General features: G+C 55.1%; 6 protein-coding genes across 6 annotated transcripts; 3 read left to right on the forward strand and 3 right to left on the reverse strand.

The window, feature by feature from the left end:
- Positions 1-2,276: 2,276 nt before the first annotated feature.
- B0T15DRAFT_225003 (uncharacterized protein) lies at positions 2,277-3,501 on the reverse strand. The gene is made up of 3 exons (XM_062862865.1): positions 3,086-3,501; positions 2,861-3,025; positions 2,277-2,807 (listed from the first exon to the last, which is right to left on the reverse strand). Exons 1-3 carry the CDS (start codon positions 3,376-3,378, stop codon positions 2,477-2,479), a joined length of 789 nt encoding a protein of 262 aa, XP_062719738.1. The 5' UTR covers positions 3,379-3,501; the 3' UTR covers positions 2,277-2,476.
- A 681-nt stretch (positions 3,502-4,182) lies between these two features.
- Positions 4,183-5,871, reverse strand: B0T15DRAFT_535121 (Fructosamine/Ketosamine-3-kinase). Its single transcript, XM_062869480.1, has 4 exons — positions 5,648-5,871; positions 5,371-5,590; positions 4,603-5,305; positions 4,183-4,543 (listed from the first exon to the last, which is right to left on the reverse strand). The coding sequence occupies exons 2-4, from the start codon at positions 5,555-5,557 to the stop codon at positions 4,450-4,452; spliced, it is 984 nt and encodes a 327-aa protein (XP_062719739.1). The 5' UTR covers positions 5,558-5,590; positions 5,648-5,871; the 3' UTR covers positions 4,183-4,449.
- A 676-nt stretch (positions 5,872-6,547) lies between these two features.
- B0T15DRAFT_512168 (uncharacterized protein) lies at positions 6,548-7,115 on the forward strand (the record flags this gene model as incomplete). Its single annotated transcript, XM_062867960.1, has 4 exons — positions 6,548-6,607; positions 6,648-6,850; positions 6,957-7,029; positions 7,095-7,115. 4 exons carry the CDS (start codon positions 6,548-6,550, stop codon positions 7,113-7,115), a joined length of 357 nt encoding a protein of 118 aa, XP_062719740.1.
- A 1,642-nt stretch (positions 7,116-8,757) lies between these two features.
- B0T15DRAFT_417707 (RHD3/Sey1) lies at positions 8,758-11,891 on the forward strand. The gene is made up of 4 exons (XM_062865496.1): positions 8,758-9,144; positions 9,231-9,680; positions 9,744-11,476; positions 11,526-11,891. The coding sequence occupies exons 1-4, from the start codon at positions 9,053-9,055 to the stop codon at positions 11,807-11,809; spliced, it is 2,559 nt and encodes an 852-aa protein (XP_062719741.1). The 5' UTR covers positions 8,758-9,052; the 3' UTR covers positions 11,810-11,891.
- Positions 11,892-11,975: 84 nt separating this feature from the next.
- On the reverse strand, positions 11,976-13,055 carry B0T15DRAFT_400578 (ribonuclease H-like domain-containing protein; the record flags this gene model as incomplete). Its single annotated transcript, XM_062865067.1, has 1 exon — positions 11,976-13,055. The coding sequence occupies one exon, from the start codon at positions 13,053-13,055 to the stop codon at positions 11,976-11,978; it is 1,080 nt and encodes a 359-aa protein (XP_062719742.1).
- A 283-nt stretch (positions 13,056-13,338) lies between these two features.
- B0T15DRAFT_225171 (kinetochore CENP-C fungal-like protein) lies at positions 13,339-16,207 on the forward strand. Its single transcript, XM_062862867.1, has 4 exons — positions 13,339-13,643; positions 13,709-13,875; positions 13,940-15,700; positions 15,772-16,207. The coding sequence occupies exons 1-4, from the start codon at positions 13,564-13,566 to the stop codon at positions 15,942-15,944; spliced, it is 2,181 nt and encodes a 726-aa protein (XP_062719743.1). The 5' UTR covers positions 13,339-13,563; the 3' UTR covers positions 15,945-16,207.
- Positions 16,208-17,566: the final 1,359 nt, after the last annotated feature.

The raw sequence follows: 17,566 nt of genomic DNA on the forward strand, positions 1-17,566 counted from the left end.
GTCTTGATGAGTGTTGACTGTGCGTCGGCTTCTCGTAGGTTATATGGTATCTAGAAGACCTAGGGTTGCGCAGTGCTGGGCCGTGAGGTTGGGGGTGTTGGCGTACGAAGCTTTATATCTAGCTTAGAAAGCACCCGCTCTGGGTCGTATGGCATAAGGCCAGTCCCTGCAAAGCCACCCTATGCGTTCTTCTCTATCATAGAAGCAAAGAAGGCTTCTCGGAAGGCATAGAGGAACTTAAGCTTGCTGATGTGGTTGATATGCATGCGCATTAAGCCCTCGATCTGGCGACCGTATGCCTCTCGTGGCCGTCGAGGATCAACAACCGGTATATGCCCTTTGTTCGAGGTGCCATATGGTAATCGAAGTGCTTGATCCAATCCAGACCTACTGCATTGGTAGTCCAGCCATTATCGGTGGTTGCAATGCGCCAGGTAAGTGGTAGGTTGCACTCCCGGTACCAGTTACTCTGGTGGTACTATGCGGCTAGGATGATGAACGGAGGGATAACCCAGCCAAAGGCGTTGACTCTCTGGATCACAGTCGCCCACTCCCGATTACTAGGCTGAGCTAGTTTTGCCTTGCCACGCCCATCCGAGGTTATAACCACCATACCCGCGAAGATAACACCCATTATAAACCCAGTCTCATCAAAGTTGTAGACATCGTCATTGACAATCCTATATTTAGCCCTAGTATTCCACACAAGTGCAAACCACTCGCTGATAACCTATGGATCCTCGCATTTAGCCCTCTGGTAGTCGTACTTGCGTATATACCGCGTACGGAGCTCTGGCTGGCGTTTGACAAAGTTATAAGCCCAGCGTTTGCCGACAGGGGGCGCATCGCGTTCGCGTAGTAGGTGGTTGGCCATATCTTCCACACCACTTAATCTAGGTGGGAATGCGCGTGTAGATAGCTCAGTTATATACTGAACTATTGACTTCTCTTCTAGATCCGTGAGCTTACGCGAGTTGGCTAGAACATCGCGTCTTGTAGCACGTCCCTTGCGCCGGTGGCGAATCGTTGCTTCTGGAACGTTGTATAGCTTGGCTACCGCCCGGATACTGAGATTCTCGCTCTGTTTGATAGCTTCGAGGGCTAAAAGAAGCCTGGCTTCTTTTGAGGGGCTACGCATGGCTTGTTGCGGTGGTATTTGGTGGAAAAGTTTAGAGGAGGCGCGTCGCACTGAAAGTGCGACGCTCGCTTATCATGTACGTTAAGCAATGCGATCGCAATTGAATTTACAATTGTGGTGGTGATGACGGTGGTGCGGGGTCAGAAAACTCTGTGGGTGTTTTTTTGGGCACCCACTGTAAATCGTAAGAGGCTGAAAGAAGAGTGATAACCCTCTATAAAGACGCGGCCTCTCTCACTCTATTGTTCTATTATCATGCGCTGATGTAATACTGGCGGCTGCTGGTAACCCGCGGCGCCCGCAGCAGTGAGGAAGCATTCAGAGCTCTGCTATTGCAGAACCTCTGATGGTTCATGGCCTCGTTCAGATGTGGCCAGTCGGACATCTGAATGGTCAGAGGACGGTGAAAGGGCTCGGCCGAACGTTGCCATGCCATCAGTAGTGCCGTCGCTGACACGGCAAGAGGTGGGTGAGGGGAGGGGAGGGGGGGAGCAGCCTCTTGCGGAAAACGCAGGAAGACAACATCCGGATGCCAGCCAATGGGAAAACTACCGTACAAAGATCCGTTTCCAAAGGCTAACCTTTAGAGGGTGAACCGGACTGGGTAGATGTGTTGTACCACCCCTACCTGCAACTATAAGGACCATGGAAAGTCTACTGGCAACTTTGAGTGACGTCTGTGATTTGAGCAGAACTTCATGCAGGAACATTCAACAGGGTAACCAACTAATACTTCACTCCCAATGATGGTTCTTGCTGCCGAGGATAGTCCTGCGCCGCCCTATAACATAAGATCATTGTGGCGTCAGGCTACAATCTCTCAATCAATACATCACCAGCTGAGTGCGATCACCACCCGCTTGCCTGTTGTTACTATCCAGTCTACCCGACGCTACGGTTGCAGTAGACTTTATGGTCCCACCGACCAATGCCGCTAAGCGACCAGGAAGCAAAAGGAAGATGCGGACTGTCAGAACATGCGACGCAAATACTTCAAGGATTTTTGACAATGACGCCCACGACTGCGAGTCCTGACACTACAACATCTACCCGCTTCAAAGGCCCGCGTCTAATGTCGGACCCAGGTCATTGTTAGGCCTCTAGTTGAAGGAATCCCCTTCCAAGCTCGTCACAAAGGTCAACGTAGGCCTCATAGTCAAAGTCAGGGTCTTGTTCACCATCTTCGTCATCCTTGGTCCCTATGCTTTGTCCTTCATCCTCATTAGCTCTGATGTTTTCTCCGACATCCTCATTCGTCCCAATGTTTTCTTCTGCACCATCTCTGGTCCTTTTATTGTCGTTCGAATGCTCGGCTCGGTCATGCTGGGGAACGGGCTCCTAAGCCGGTCCTTCCTGTATCCGAGTATCGTGGCAACGGCGGTCATAGGCTCTGAAGTGGAATACACCCGCCAATTTTCCCCGTACCTGTTCAAGCTGGGCTTGGCACTTTCTAATCTGCTCAGGCAACGTGGCCGGCGAGGGTGATTCAGCGCGGGTACGGACGTAGAGGAGCCAGAAACCGGCGACGGGCTCGGCTGATGCCAGGTTCGGTATCTCTTGCGACGGGACGCCATCGGGGCCGAGGGCAAACACAAACGTCCGAATTAGGACATACTCCACATCATTGAGCCACCAGTGGTAGGACTCTTCGACCAGGTCTGATGTTACCCTATAGAAACAGTTAGAAGACGAACAACGATGGGAAAGCCTGCGACCACGAACGCGAACTTGTTATCGGCGAGTATCCTTTCCGCCCTCTGATCCGCAATCTCGACAACCTTACGTTGTGTAAGGAATGGGAACCGGGGATTTGTGGGTTCCGGAAACTCGGTCCACCTGAGGACACATTGAGTGTCGGCAGGGACAACGGCACTAGACGACGCCTCGCTAAGAATGTCCATTAGCATATGTGGCAGCCAGCCCTCGATAGTTCGGAAAGCAACTGACCTCGTCATGACATTGTGAACGCTTTCCGTGATATCGAAGCGTAAGTGCAGCACAGATGGTTGTTTGACAAGGATCTGGTGCAATTCTTGCCATCGGGCGTTGCTCGGTGTGGGTTCCCGCAGGACTTGTTTAATTGTGGGAAAGCCCTTGACACTTAGGTCTTGGGGTTGGTAGTGTTGGACACGCGTATAGGCATGTCGCTCGCGCATCTCGGTGTAGCCGCCCAGAAGGGCCCGAGCTCTGGCCACATCCGCATCGGCGACGATAGCGCTGAGGAAGATCTCGTGTGGCATTTCTGGATAAATATACTGAGGTGATGGTTTCAGTGAGGGCGGCCTATGAATGGATAATCTGAGATGGGTATTGAAAAATGCAGATGAAGTTGGTCGGGTCGAGGGAGCTACTTGGGAGTCCGAGCAAGTCGCTGCGGCCGTCGTAGAAATGGGCCCGGACCCACTCTAGCGAAGAATGGCGCACTTTCATTCAACAAAATGCAACATCTGTAAGATCGGCAGCAAGTTAATAATCTTGGAAAGTAAGGGCTGCGAAGTTGGTGGCTTTGAATCGGAATTTTCAAGACGAACACACGCGAATACCTCGAGTAGGACGTCGTTGAATGTTACGACCATGATTACGACGCTGTAATACTAGGGATTCAGTCCACTGTTAGACGAAGCAAAATCCCGCAAATAGAGTAATCGAGCCTGTGTCTTGATGTCAGGCTAGTAAGGGATATATATACATAGTAGTATAGAGTACTAGTAGTTGACTACTCGCGATGATGGCTACTAGTACGTTCAAGAAAGTGGGCCACGCTCTTTGCAGAGTAGAACATGACGAAGGATCGTCGATTACTGGCAGCCTACTTGTGGTCTTGTGCCCTGAATATGATGCCTCCTTTCTGTTCTTGCAAGTACATACGGCCATACCTGGTAGAAAACACGGGATCTCGTCCGCTCTCCCAGTAGTTAAGCAACCAAGGGCCGAACTAGTACCCAGGTGGGTAACCACTGGGGAATCCTCGGTGTTGTATGTTTTTGCAGTTTTTTACTGCCCTGCCGTTCATACCTTTTGAGCAAGGGGCTATCTCTACAGACCTTCGCCAGGCAACCATGTTTTATTGTCGTACGAGGCCCTTTCTTTCTCCCTTTCTTCTTCTGGAGTAACCCTTTCTCTCTTTCGTCGGCATCTTACCATTTAGCCAATCTACTTCTCTGGTATTCCCTCTATGTCCTACTGCTCGTCTACGAGAACATTGGCGTGTTGACCGACCATCGGCATCACCAGCAGCGGCTTTGACACAACAACGTCAGCTCAATCCGGGTGTGACTTTGTGGTATAGCCGAACCCTCCCATGGGCCAAGTTACCCATACTTAGCAATCAGCCTCCGCATGATCGACATGGCGCCGGCCCGATATCCCCCTCCGAACAGAGCGTAGTGGTTGAGATGGTGATATCTGCCACGACGTCAGCGATCTTATGCATGCTGTAGTACTTGACATGTCGGAGAACCCACAGTTCATACAAGGCAATCCGATCCTCCCACTCTTCCTTTGGCTCGGCGTTTGGGACCAGTGCCTCATATTCTTGCCAAAACCCTCTCCCAAACCCTCCAAACATACGCATGATTCCCAATTCATACTCTGAGTGCCCGTAAACGCAGGCCGGATCAAACACTACCTCCTCCACCCCTCCCTTGCCCGCGATGGTTCCCCGCCCGTGATTTCCGCTCCACAGATCACCGTGCACAACCACGGGTACCGCCCCCTTGAGATGGCCGTCCCCAAGCAGCCGGGGCACCACCATACCGGCCACCGTCTCCACCGCCTCGGCCAGTTCCTTATTTCGCCCGTTATTCCTAACACCTTCCCTCAGGATGGCTCTCAGGCGGTGCTCGGCATAAAACTCGGCCCATGACTCTGTCCAGGCGTTGTCCTGCTTAGTCGCACCACAGCAAGTTGGCACGGGAAACCCAAACATGGGCTTGGACAACCCTTTCGGGATCGGGGCCGGCGTTGTGTGGAGCTTAGCAAGCTTGGCCGCGAGAGACAAACCCGTGCCGCCGCCGCCGCCGCCTGTGGTGGCAGAAGTGCCCAAGTTGAGGAAGTCAGTGACGAGGAAGAATTCGCCTGGCGACGAACGCATGGCGCCGTGGGCGTAGGAGCGTGGGCAGAGCGTGGGGTCCACGGCATGGATGGCGTTCAGTGAGGCGTGTTCGCATGCGGAGGTGTTAGTCTCGACTGCGGAGAAGTAGCTGTGAGAGAGGGAGGGGGTGTTGCTGTACCTCGGAACATGATCTCAGCATCGGGCCCGGATTTGGTTTTGACAAAGTAGGCGATGTCTTCGCCATCTTTGGTTGCAACCAGCTTGAAGGTGGAGGAGAAGCCCGAGCCGCCATGGGGAATCAGCTTGGAGCTTGTTGCCTCGAGGCCTAAGGCCTCAAGGATTGCTGGATCAACGTTGGGAGGCATCTCTAGTGAGTTAAAGGGGAACGAGGAATGAAGCTCCGAGTGACGTCAGTTTCGACTGATTCCAAGCGATAAATGCATCCTGTCACTCACGGAGATATCTGCGAGACCACAACGCAAAAGCCTCTCTTCATGGGATCAATCCACGGCCTGGTAGTCCTTTACGTGGCGCTGCCAGGTGGCGGTTTGCCCGGCCCTTGTCGTACAGACTGCGCGGTGGACAAGCTTGTCGATTTATCAATTCAACTTGGGGTTCTTGTAGGTGGGGAGGAGAAGCCGCATTATTGGTGCTCAACCACTGAACTTCGTACGACTGCGCACCGGCCGGCGCAAATTGCATATAGAGCCCGCGCACACTCTCCCCTTTCAAGTCCATCTAACAGAGGCAAGCCTGCCATCCTCTCTCTGGTCACTTGATTCATTGGACAACGTCTTCCCTTCTCGGCTAACGTCACGGTCGAGGATTGAGAAGTTGAAGTCCTAAATAGCCTCTGAGAGACCATCAGCAACAGTCCCACAGTCGTTGCAACGAGTAACCTGCAGGGTCCATACCACAGGAGCTTCCCAGGTCGTAACATTGTTGATGTTCTGTTGGATCATTACTCCTTTCTTGCAGCTTTTGAATTGCTCGAACCCCCCCAAACCCCCCCAAACCCCCCGCCTCCCACCAGCACTGTGTGCGACAACTTCCGAGACCATGGCTCGGGAGTCCTGGAGGCAGTTTTGCATGCTGTTTCGGAGCAAGATCCTGGAGCTGGATGCCGTTGGAAGCATCTGTTATCATGATACTCAGGTAATCAGTGCTGCGTAGCCAGGATATTCATCTAGCTCCACTTGTATGCTTACCTCCTCCGGTACCTAGTTTGGGACTCAGAATAGGGTCTGCCGAGACGATGGACAGCGAGAAGCCATCCAATGTTTGATCAGGGCACGCAAGGCCGGCAGACACGGGATAATGACGGGAAACGCAACCTCAAGTGCACAACAAACAACATGGCGTTGACGTTGACGCCGACGACGAATAATATGGCGCCGTGGATCACGGTCCTAACTGTAAGATCGGTACCACACAGAATTTCGGTGTCGGTGTCAGTATGCATGGGCGAACGCGGACTCTTGGCGCATCGAAGACGCGGATGTAGAAGGCGAGGATGGACAACTTGGCCGCGGTGATGCAGAGCTTGAACACTCCAGCAGGATGGGTGACTTGCTCAGGGTCCAGTACAGCATGCCAAAGCGACTGGCGGGCGCGATGGTGTTGCAGCCCTCGCGGGACACGGAGACAATGTCCCCAAAGTAGCCCAGCTGGAGGAAGCCGTTAGTACCTGATATTAGCATACCCTGTGATGTATAGTCCAGGAAGTTTTACACTACATGCCGGGAGCGTGTGATAGGTCAACAGAGGTTGGCAGCCCGCAAGCGCGACGAACAACGACACCCAGAGGTACATCGCGAGTCGGTTCAATAGCAGCATCGTAAGTACGTTAAACGGGAGGCTTAATTCAAGTCGTATTCGGTCGTTTTGCTGCTTGGTTGAAAGTTCTCGACGCTGCACAACTAGGAGTAGCCATACTATACTCGGCTCTCCGGGGATGGGATTGTATTCCGTCAGTGGGAAGAAAGCATAGTGCCAAGATCTTTCCTGAACGACGAAGTAAAGAGCGTGGGGCGCAAGATGTGGTTTGGAATCGACCTCGTCTTCACTTCTCGCTGGCACGCAACCTGTCAGTGACATAGAACTATCGACACATGTTGATGCCATGGTCTGTCGTCGCTATATGTCACTATTCACAGAGATTTGCGGACGGGGTACCTCATGGGCAACGCCAGGCCGTAGTCAGGGGTGTATGGACTTAGCAGCACTATCATAACCGTGAAATCAGTTTTATCCACAGGCTGGGGCCACAGAATGGCGCCGAGTGAAGAAAACCGCGTCTATATCCTGGCAACCCATACGTGAAGGTAGCTCGTCTGTGTCCTACGTTTCCCAACCTCGCTCAATTTCCCCAAAACTACCGTTCCTACTCGGCCTGTCACCAAGAAACATGAAGGGGAGCAGTTGTCATCAGCACGTCTTAACCCTTAGACAATGGTCAACGTCGGGTTCAACAGCCAGGAATTGTGCTCTAGAAATTGTTGCTCGCACTTGTATTCATTTGATTGCCCCTTTACTTCACTCAGTGCAGTCTACATTGTACCCTATCTGTTCCGTATAGCCGAGAGAGTGCCGTGCGGGCAGTACACAGCCAGACTCGCATCTCGTGACCCAAGGGGCGGAACGAACTGGATCCTGCTGTAGTATCCTAACTATACTTCTGATTCCTCATTTTCTTGTAATCTCCTTCCCCTCTCTTCACTTCTTCCATTTCGTCCTCTTCTATTTTCTCTGTCTCTTTTATCTCCTTTCCTTTGACCCTTTAATTCTGTCTGCTTGCTCCCTGCTTAACCCACCGAGCTTAGGAGCTTGGTGCACGGTTTCTTTTGACCTTGAGGTGCCTGGCTAGCACAGAGGGGTTGTTATCTGACCGGATATGTCTTTGATGGTTGAAAGGCTCATTACCCTAGCCCAACTGTGAATCTAGTAGCTCAACTTCAACGGCTTCGATGTATGTTTCGAGATCCAAAGCTCTACCGTAGAATGAGCCGAAGGGAAGACAATGGAAACAAGTGGACAGAACGAAGGGGAGATGGACACTCTTGGGGAAATGAACTGCATCTTCGCCAACCTAGAATGCTTTGATTTTGGACTACCTAAGGTAGGTATGACGAGTCTCCTAGCGGGACTACGTGGCTCCGCGAGAACCAGGAAGCTACTTACAAAGGCCAAGTGGAGTACGGGGATGGGAACAATGCCTTTCTTCCTTATGAGGGCAAGAGATGGCTGAGTCAGGGGCAATTAGACTCGCATTCATGCAGCACAGTCGTAGCCATGCTCAAGACCCAAAACCCTTCCTTCAGGTCGGAGTTTAACGCCGTAGAATGAAGCAACAGTCTCTGCCCATAGCATATCTAACAGACTCTTGGCAGGAGGAAACTGAAGCGCACGATAACAGCAAATGACAAGCCCCGATCATGATGCACAATGAGTTGTTCTGACAATCTGCAGCTGACCCATCCAACATAAAACCCCCACGTGTGCACCTCCTTTCTAGGCGACATAAAGGTCAGCGGACTTTGACTGAGGATGTTACGTGACGACGGTGATGCCCTTGTGGCCAGTACCTTCGCTGTTGGACTTGGGAGTCGATCTTGCACCTTGTTCCCAGAAACGCACTAACCAGATCGGGATTAGCGAAGCCATGGCCCGTCATCCGCACACCAAGGCAAGGGCGGCAACAAGGGGATGTCACAAGCGCATCATTGCGCAGTAGTAGCGGAAATTACCTCCCCTGCATCGGCTGCATGATGGCATGTTTGCCGTGACGACTTGGGGACGAGAACATCCGAATTTGCTCTTCGCTGCCATTCTGCATTGCCAACTGAACGCCAAACGCCGCGATGAACGGCCATTTTGCGGGGGTCGGCGACGGGCCGACTGCTAAGCAGTACGAGCATGGCATCCAGGTCATCGACGAGGATAAATCATTCAAGTTCGTCCCCGCCGCCACGCTGTCCGCAAAGGAGACATCTGGTCACTGGAGCACCGCACAACTAACAGACGGCGCCCATTTTGCAGCACGAACCTCAATGACTACCTCAACGAGACTCGGGTCGCCGAGGCCGGGTTCAACTACCACCTGGTCTCGGTCTTCGGATCGCAGTCGACGGGCAAGTCGACTCTGCTCAACCATCTGTTCAAAACCGAGTTCAACGTCATGTCCGAGACGGAACGCCGCCAGACGACCAAGGGAATATGGATGTCCAAAAACAAGAGGGCGGGCGCAAATGGCGACGCTCCCACGATGGCTGACAACATCCTGGTCATGGATGTCGAGGGCACCGACGGTCGCGAGCGTGGCGAGGACCAGGACTTCGAGCGCAAGAGCGCGCTGTTTGCCCTGGCCACGAGCGAGGTTCTGATTGTCAACATCTGGGAGCACCAGGTCGGCCTGTACCAGGGCGCAAATATGGGCCTGCTGAAGACCGTGTTCGAGGTCAACCTACAACTGTTCCTGAAGGACAGGCAGTAAGTCGCCGCGCCATCCCAGGCCCACTCCTATAGATGTACCTGACATGATGAATGCCTTAGATCCCAGACGCGGTCTCTCTTGTTCTTCGTCATCCGGGACCACATCGGAAATACCCCCTTAGCTAACCTGCGAGACACCTTGATCCAGGATCTGACTAGGATTTGGTCCTCGATCTCCAAACCTCAGGGGCTCGAGAACTCCACGATCGAAGACTACTTCGACTTCGCTTTTGCTGCACTGCCACACAAAATTCTCCAACCAGACAAATTCATCGAGGAGGTTGACAGATTGAGTACCCGCTTTACCCCTGGCCACCGCTCCGCGAAGGACCAAGAGTATGTAGGCGGCGTCTTCCTCCCCGAATACCACAGGAGGATACCCGCCGATGGCCTGTCTGTCTACGCAGAAGGCGTATGGGATCAGATCGTCAACAACAAAGACCTCGACCTGCCCACCCAGCAAGAACTCCTGGCGCAGTTTCGCTGCGACGAGATCTCGCGCGAAGTCCTCGTCGGATTTGACGCCGTCATCACCCCGCTCGAGGAGCAGCAAGCGGAAGGAATCCGCATCGGCAAACCCACTGTCCTCCCCGACCTGGGCGCCACCGGCGCGGGCGCGAGGGAGAAGTGTATCAATGCGTTCGAGACGCAGGCTAGCCGGTATCACAAGGGAGTGTACGCGACGAAGCGGGGCGAGCTCGAGAGCAACATCGACGCGCGGCTGAAGACGCTGTACCAGGGCCAGCTGACGGCGGCGCACAAGGCCGGCGTGGCGGCGTTCAGCGAGGCTGTCGCGGCCGCGGTGAAGGCCGGGCAGAAGGCCGGCGGCGCGTACGAGTTTGCCGAAATTGTGGACAAGCAGAAGAAGAAGACGCTCGAGATCTTTAAAAAGGAGGCGCAGAGCCTGTTGATCCAGGGCGTGGCGTGGACGAACTTCAAGCCGCAGTATCGGCTTTTCGAGAAGGAGCTTGACGAGGTCAGCGCGCGGCTGCGCAAGGAAGAAATGAGGCGGTTGGCGATCCGGGTCGAGCGCTGGGTCAAGTCTAGACTTGGCGATGCCATTGGCCTCGAATTCAACAAGCTTGGATCCGGTAGGGGCGGGTCCGGGGCGCCCGAGACGGGTGAGAAGCCGGCCACGGAAAAAGATCTGTGGGACCGTGTCTGGAAGGCCTTCATTGACATCGTCAGAGAGGCCGAAACCCGGTTTGTCGACAGGGCGAAGAGCTTCGAGGCGAGCCCCGAAGAGGTTGAGGTTGGTCTCTGGCGGCTGCGGCGTAAGGCCTGGGTGACGCTCAGGGAGAAGATCGAAGAGGAGATGATGGAGAGCAACATCCTCATGAAGCTCCGTGAGAATTTCGAGGACAAGTTCCGCTACGACGATGAGGGCGTTCCCCGGATCTGGCGCCCCTCGGACGATATCGAAGGCGTCTACACTCGGGCTCGCGAGTCTACGCTGGCCCTGATTCCGCTGCTGTCGAGGTTCAGGGTTTCCGAGACGTACGCTCCGCCGGACCTGCCGGGCTTCATTGGTGCCCAGCCTGCTGGCGTCGAGTCCGAGGACGAGGAGGATCTCGTTCCCATTGGCGGCGTGGACGAGGAGGAGGGCAAGAGTCTCGAGGAGGAGATGACGGTCCTTAGCGAGAGCAAGCGGCAGGACCTGGTGGTTAGGTTCAAGAAGATGGCTGATGGAGTGTATGTGGAGGCGAAGCGGAGCGCGATCGGAGGCATCACCCAGGTGCCGCTCTACTTCTACGTGGTTCTCCTCGTCCTCGGGTGGAACGAGATTGTTATGGGTAAGTGCCTCCCCTTCATACGACAGGGACAAACTGCTGACGATGACAGTCTTGCGCAACCCTGTGCTGTTTATGCTCATCCTGGTTATGGGTGGCGGTACTTACGTGGCCTACACTCTCAACCTCCTCGGCCCAATGATGCAGATGGCGAACGCGGCTTCCAACCAGGCCGTTGAGATAGGCAAGGAGAAGCTGCGTGACTTCCTGGAGAGCAACCAGACAGTCAGACAAGCCATTGCCATGCCGGCCAAGCAGGGCGGTTCCATCAGCATGGACAGGCTGGATAGTCGGGGGAAGAAGGCGCAGGAGACGGAGGACGACGATGACATTTAGACAAGATTGGCACATAGTGTAACGGGGCCACGCCGGTTTCTTGGGATGTATTGTTTTACTCGTTGTTGCATAGCTACATAGGATTGTATTGTATTCCCTCACTACATTACGCCGGACTCCAGCAACGCCATTGACGACACAGCAATGAACAAATGTACAAGTCAGCTTAGAAGGCTTCCAGCCCAACTGGTGCTCCGAACCATGTCCCCAGCTCATCGGCGTCTTTCTCTTGGTCCTTCGAGACGAAGAGATCTGTCAGGCGATGTGCGTCTGTATCCTCATCAGCGGGCCATTCCACCTTGACGCCGCCTCCTTTTGCCGATGCTGCCTCAAGCATGTCCTTGGCGGTACCCCAACTAAACCTGCACTCGGGGCCCCAACCAAAGACCGGGTGCATGTTACCCTTCAGCCAGGAGACACATCTGCCGTCCGAAGGGTAGCCCGACCCCCAGGCCATGCCTTCTTCTTCCCCCTCCTGCTTCTTCTCCTCCCCCTCCACTTCTCCTAGCCCGGCCCCGTTCACTCTCCTCCCTCTCGCCTTCCATAGCGTCTCCAACGCCGCATCCCTCGTAACCTTCGCGCAGACACTGGCGGCGCTGACACAAGGGTACAGACTATCGGCCTTCTTGGCCACCGTGATCTTGGCCGTCGGGAACACCCTCTCCAGCTTGGCCTGGTACGCCGCCGGCTGCCCGATCGTGTCGACGTAGATCTCCCTGACATTCACCCCGCGCGCATACACGCCTTTTATCAGCTCCACGGTTGCGTCCATGGCCTGCGCGTTGAGGTTGTACGCCGAGAGGCCCGGGCGCAGCATACCGGCGCCGATGTCACGCGCCGACAGGGCGGTGGTGGCCCAGCCGCAGGATGTGTGGAGGTCGGTCGACGGGGTGCACAGCGTCTGCATGAGGGAGGAACGCACGGTCGGGGTCAGGACCTTGCTGTCGTCGAAGTGGTGGGCGGTGCGGAGGAGCGGGTCGGAGAGCGGGAGCGGGACGTAGAACACGCCGTAGACCATGGGGCCCAGGACGGGGCCGCGGCCGGCTTCGTCGACGCCTAGTACGCAAGGGGGCCCGGAGGGGTCGGGCGAGTTTGTTCGTTGTGGGAGCAGGGAGGGCGGCAAGGGGGAGAAGTGAGTGTACGAGTCGCCGGCGAGAAGGGCGGCTTCGTTAATTGACGGGGGGATGAAGACATCCGAGGCAGGTGTTTCGAGGGCGATATCCTCGGCTTGTTGTGAATCTTCCATGGCGGCTGGGTTCTGTGCGATATCCAATTGCTTGCACAGTAAACTATCGTCAATGAGCTTGTGTTCGCGAGGACTTGCACTGCAGGAAACTCCGATTGCATCACGGAAACACATGCCGCCATACCCCTGTCTTTAACTTACTTACCTTTGGAGGGGGCTGAGCTTGACGCGTGCTGCGTAAATCGCCGGGACCAGCGCGTCGACCCTCCAGCCAATCACAGCTCAGGATGTCAGCCGCCTTAACAAAAGCCGAGTACCACCTACTGTGTAGACCAATGCAACACTGCGAAAGACGCAACGCGCCTTATCGTCCCACCACTCCGGAGCAAGTAAACAACAGCGGATTTTGCACCTTGTTTTGCAAGTCGTAGAACCCCGTTCTGCTCCGAACTGAACCAAGTGTAGTATTGCTACAACTACGCCTGTTTGACGCGCTTCCGAGCCACTGTCGATCCGGAGGCTTCACGCCCGTCACGTCCCTGTCCGAATTTGTACTGACCCCGAGGAAATGGCGCCACGACCGTCCCTGGCGCGGCGCACCCTTGCGCCGCAGGGCGAACATATCTACGAGCTGGGCGTAGTAGGGAGGTATGTTAACGAATGACAGACAGGGAGCTGGCCTGGGAGAATAAGGGTTGCTGACGCCGGCGCAGGAAAACCGGTGTAACGGTTCCCGACTCGGGCGTGCGCGACGAGCATGGCATGGAACCCATCGAAAATCTCTTCTCGTCCCCCGGCAAGTCGGACCAGGAGGAGCAGCAGAACGGGGCCTCGGACGAGGAGGAGGAGAGTGGCGGGGAGGCGATGGATATCACTACCAGTACGGGTCACCGTCAAGATGGCGCAGGCGAAACACACTTATGGCAGCTAACTCCTGGTTACAGCATCCGGCATCGGCCCAGCGGCACTGCTAAACGGCCACGTGAATAGGTTGCCCGTGCCCGTGTCGCGCGTCCGTTCGCCGGCAAAGTCGCTCCTCAAGTCGCCCGCCCAACGAAATCGACTCCTCGCACGCAACTCGTCGTCGCCGGCCCGCGGTGCAATCGTTAGAGACGAGCGCGCTAAGTCGAGTAGCCAGCTGACAGGCGAACGGGGCGCAGAACGCCGAATCGACTTCCGGAGTGTCGCAAGCGGAGGCCCACACTCCCTATCACAACCGCTTCCGGGCAGACGCTTAGCAGCTGACGGCAGGAGGCTCGTTAATGGCAACCGCTTGCAGCCTCTGCAGCAGGACGAGGACGAGGAAGAAGGGCTGCAGAGCGGAGGAGAAGACGATGAGGTTAATGACTTCGTTGAGGAATCCATGGCCTTGCTGAACGACGGCGACGACTATGATCCCCAACAACCCGATCCCGAACCGGCGCGTAACGAAGATGAAGAGGAGAAGGTCTCAATGATCGAAGACAGGGACTCGTCTCCCGCTGCTGCCGGTAAGAAACGAGGTCGTCCGCCGAAACAGAAGGAGACTGCGCCGGCAAACCCTGCAAAGCCGCCAAAGAAACCTACCAGGCCCGAACCGGAGGAGGAGGAGGAGGAGGAGGATGCGGATGAGCAGGAAGAAGAGGAAGAGGAGCCAACGCCTAGGCCACAGAAACCAGGATCAGGGAGACGAGGACGGCCCGCCAAAGCCTCAAAGGCCCCAGCTCCCGCCCCAGCTCCGCCTCCCGCTCGTGGAGGGAAAAGGCGGCGATCATTAGATGAAGAAGGAGTTGTCGCTGCCAGGGAACCTTCACCGGAGCCTCAGCCAAAACGCCAGCGCGCCTCGACCGCTTCCAACACCGCGAAACCAGCCCAGAAGAGATCCGCAGCCGCAGAGAAAAAGGTCGCCGAACCGGTTCCAGCAGCGAAACCCGGCAGAGGCCGGGAACGAAAATCCTCCATCGACCCTGGCGATGTCTCCCAAGTTGCGATAGCCCGGCGCCCGCCCTTACCCAAATCCCGCGGCCTGCTCATCAACCGCCGCGAGGTTCCGGGCGACGCTTCAAACTCCATGTTCCGGACACGGTCGGGGCGCACGTCCTTGAAGCCGCTTGCATTCTGGCGCAACGAGCGGGTCGAATTCGAGAAGGACGAGGCCGAGGACACGTTTAGGGGGCGGACGCACCGGGGTCGGTTTGTCTTGCCCAGTATCAAGGAGGTTGTCAGGGTCGACGAGCCGGAACCAGAGATGCGGCCGAAGTCGCGCAGGGCAAGTGGGGTGGGTAAGAGGGGAGGTGGTGGTGCGAGGCGCGGTAGGAGGAGGGGGGGCCACGTCTTCGAGGAGGACGAAGACGACGGGCCTGCGGAGTTGTGGGAGCTCGATCCGGGTACTGTCACGGGTGAGGTGGTCGTTTGGCAGCCCGAGTACGAGTTCAACCCGCCCGCGCCGAATGATCTGGTCAGCGTCATGGACAAGCAGCTCGCCATCAGCAGCGCGGCCATCAAGACGACCGAGATTGTGGGCGGCGAGTTCCGGTACGCAAAGGTGTTCAGCGAAGGGTTCATTGGCGCCGGCGTGGTGGACCTGCCGCCTGGATCCATCAAGCGGCTCAAGAACTCGCGCAAGGTGTTCATGATCTTCTTCGTGCACGTTGGCCGGGTGCTGGTGACCGTTCAGGAGACGAGTTTCCGCATCAGCAAGGGTGGGATCTTTATCGTGCCCAGGTGTAAGTTCCGGAATATTTTCCCCTCAGATGCACCGTGGGAAGAGGTATACTGATTTTCTTGTGCGGTGCAGACAACGAATACACCATCGAGAACGACTATGAATACCCTGCCCGCATCTTCTTCTCGCAAGGGCAGGAGATGACGGCCAAGCCTGTGGCGGAGGAAGAGGCTGCGGATGGTGAGGGTGATGCGGACGAAGAGGTGGAGGTTAGTGAAGGGGAAACAGAGAGCGGCGAAGAGTGATGTGTGGTGGGCTTAACTAGGGGACTATACGGAACTGGAGGTTGTATTGGTTCAGGAGTACTGGGGAAAATTGTTCAGAGGGGGGCGTCTGGGCTTGACTGTTAGTCTATAGTACTGGATGTTGTGTCAGGAGGCACTAGCGGATTAGGGAGGCTCAACACAGCTGTCGAACATGAGCGAAATATGAACTGTACCGGAAGGTCTGTCCTAGCCTGTGTTGTGCCGAAGGGATAGTTAATTGAACTTGCAGATGTGATCTTCCACACTGGAACTGCTTCTGATGAATTTAGGTCCCAGGTGAATGTTACTCGGAGGATCAAACATGGGCAGAACCAACGGCATCATCGCATAGCGGTCAATATCTTGTCGGCTTTTGTGGCGGGAGTTAGACAGAATGCTTCAGGAATCGGAAAATGAATCTAGTCTATCCAGCTACATCTCTGATAGCATGGGCGACTTGATCTGGCGCCGTGCTTCCAGACGCATATTCAAATCCACCAGGACTTCAACGGTCTGAAACCGAGAATCGGACGTGTCTTGATATTAGGACATGGATAGAGAGTTCTTATACTCCAAGTGGTCGCCGGTGACGTGAGGCTCGCCCTACAGGGATGGTTGTCTTGCTTCGGCCGATTCGCGAAGTGTGTTGTGGACGATCTCGTATGATACGTATTAGAGGATTGCGTACTAGTTTTCAACCTCCTGGGTTGGCACGGCAGTCCTTATGCAGAGCCTGGGTGATACGAAGATCTCTAAACACTAATCCTTGTCTAACCGTGATGAAGCTAACGTCAATGATAGTTGCGTCGTAGACTCCCGAATGTGATGTCTGTGCTACACCGGGGCGTATATTCTTTTCCCAATAAAGGCGCATCCCATCTCCTCAATTCATCGGTCAGCATCCCATGCTTGTGTGGTGCCTTCCTCGGGTCTCCTCATCGTGATTCGTACTTGACCATAACGTCCACAGCCCGAAGGATCCTGCGCTCGGGAGTATAAGCTCAGACGGCGCTTGCCTTTGATTTTGCCAGCGGTAGCTGGAATGAAACGAGACATAATTACCATATCATAGCTCCAAGTAGCTGACTGGTACATGAGCAGATTTTGGATTTCCCGTGCCTACCTTACGTTCAAACTTGGACACGGGGACTGCTTCACGGTTTGACTGAGTTGAAAGACACAGTTTGCTGCCGGCTGACAGTGAGACGTTACTTATATAGACACCTCATGACTGTCCTTGTGGAATCCCGGGTGAGGTAAGCCCAGCCCCCGACCTGCTTGTTCTCCTGCTGACTCCTAATCCGTGTATCTTAGTGAAGGATCCTCAAGCGTAGCCTCTTCCACTTGCGGCATATTCCGCCAAGTGCACGTCAAGAACCTTCTCTAGGCGGATATAGAGCCCTAGATCGCTGCAGACAACATGTTAACTTGGCCGGCCAAGGGAAAATCGAAGATGCTTGGGAGTGCCTCAACATACTCTTGTGTAACAAAGGTAATAGCATGCCCCGAATCACCGGCATGACCGATGTTACTAATATGCTGGGTATATCTGGGGTTTCATTTTCCATATAAGGCTCAAGTTGATGATCAAGCCCAACATAGTGGTAAATCCTGCCAGGGGC

The sequence above is a fragment of the Chaetomium strumarium genome (genome assembly GCF_033439665.1).
Source record: "Chaetomium strumarium strain CBS 333.67 chromosome Unknown B0T15scaffold_5, whole genome shotgun sequence".
NCBI lineage: Eukaryota > Fungi > Ascomycota > Sordariomycetes > Sordariales > Chaetomiaceae > Chaetomium > Chaetomium strumarium.

Coding starts and splice junctions, on each gene's coding strand:
- B0T15DRAFT_535121 (XM_062869480.1), bottom strand. CDS start 5,557: ATGCCTCCCAACGTTGATCCAGCAATCCTTGAGGCCTTAGGCCTCGAG. Junction 5,306..5,370: donor TGCTGAGATCATGTTCCGAG/GTACAGCAACAC, acceptor ACACCTCCGCAT/GCGAACACGCCTCACTGAAC. Junction 4,544..4,602: donor CGGATTGCCTTGTATGAACT/GTGGGTTCTCCG, acceptor ACGTCGTGGCAG/ATATCACCATCTCAACCACT.
- B0T15DRAFT_225003 (XM_062862865.1), bottom strand. CDS start 3,378: ATGCCACACGAGATCTTCCTCAGCGCTATCGTCGCCGATGCGGATGTG. Junction 3,026..3,085: donor GTTCACAATGTCATGACGAG/GTCAGTTGCTTT, acceptor GGACATTCTTAG/CGAGGCGTCGTCTAGTGCCG. Junction 2,808..2,860: donor CTCGCCGATAACAAGTTCGC/GTTCGTGGTCGC, acceptor CTGTTTCTATAG/GGTAACATCAGACCTGGTCG.
- B0T15DRAFT_225171 (XM_062862867.1), top strand. CDS start 13,564: ATGGCGCCACGACCGTCCCTGGCGCGGCGCACCCTTGCGCCGCAGGGC. Junction 13,876..13,939: donor GGCGATGGATATCACTACCA/GTACGGGTCACC, acceptor TCCTGGTTACAG/CATCCGGCATCGGCCCAGCG. Junction 15,701..15,771: donor GATCTTTATCGTGCCCAGGT/GTAAGTTCCGGA, acceptor TGTGCGGTGCAG/ACAACGAATACACCATCGAG.
- B0T15DRAFT_417707 (XM_062865496.1), top strand. CDS start 9,053: ATGAACGGCCATTTTGCGGGGGTCGGCGACGGGCCGACTGCTAAGCAG. Junction 9,681..9,743: donor CTGTTCCTGAAGGACAGGCA/GTAAGTCGCCGC, acceptor TGAATGCCTTAG/ATCCCAGACGCGGTCTCTCT. Junction 11,477..11,525: donor GTGGAACGAGATTGTTATGG/GTAAGTGCCTCC, acceptor TGACGATGACAG/TCTTGCGCAACCCTGTGCTG.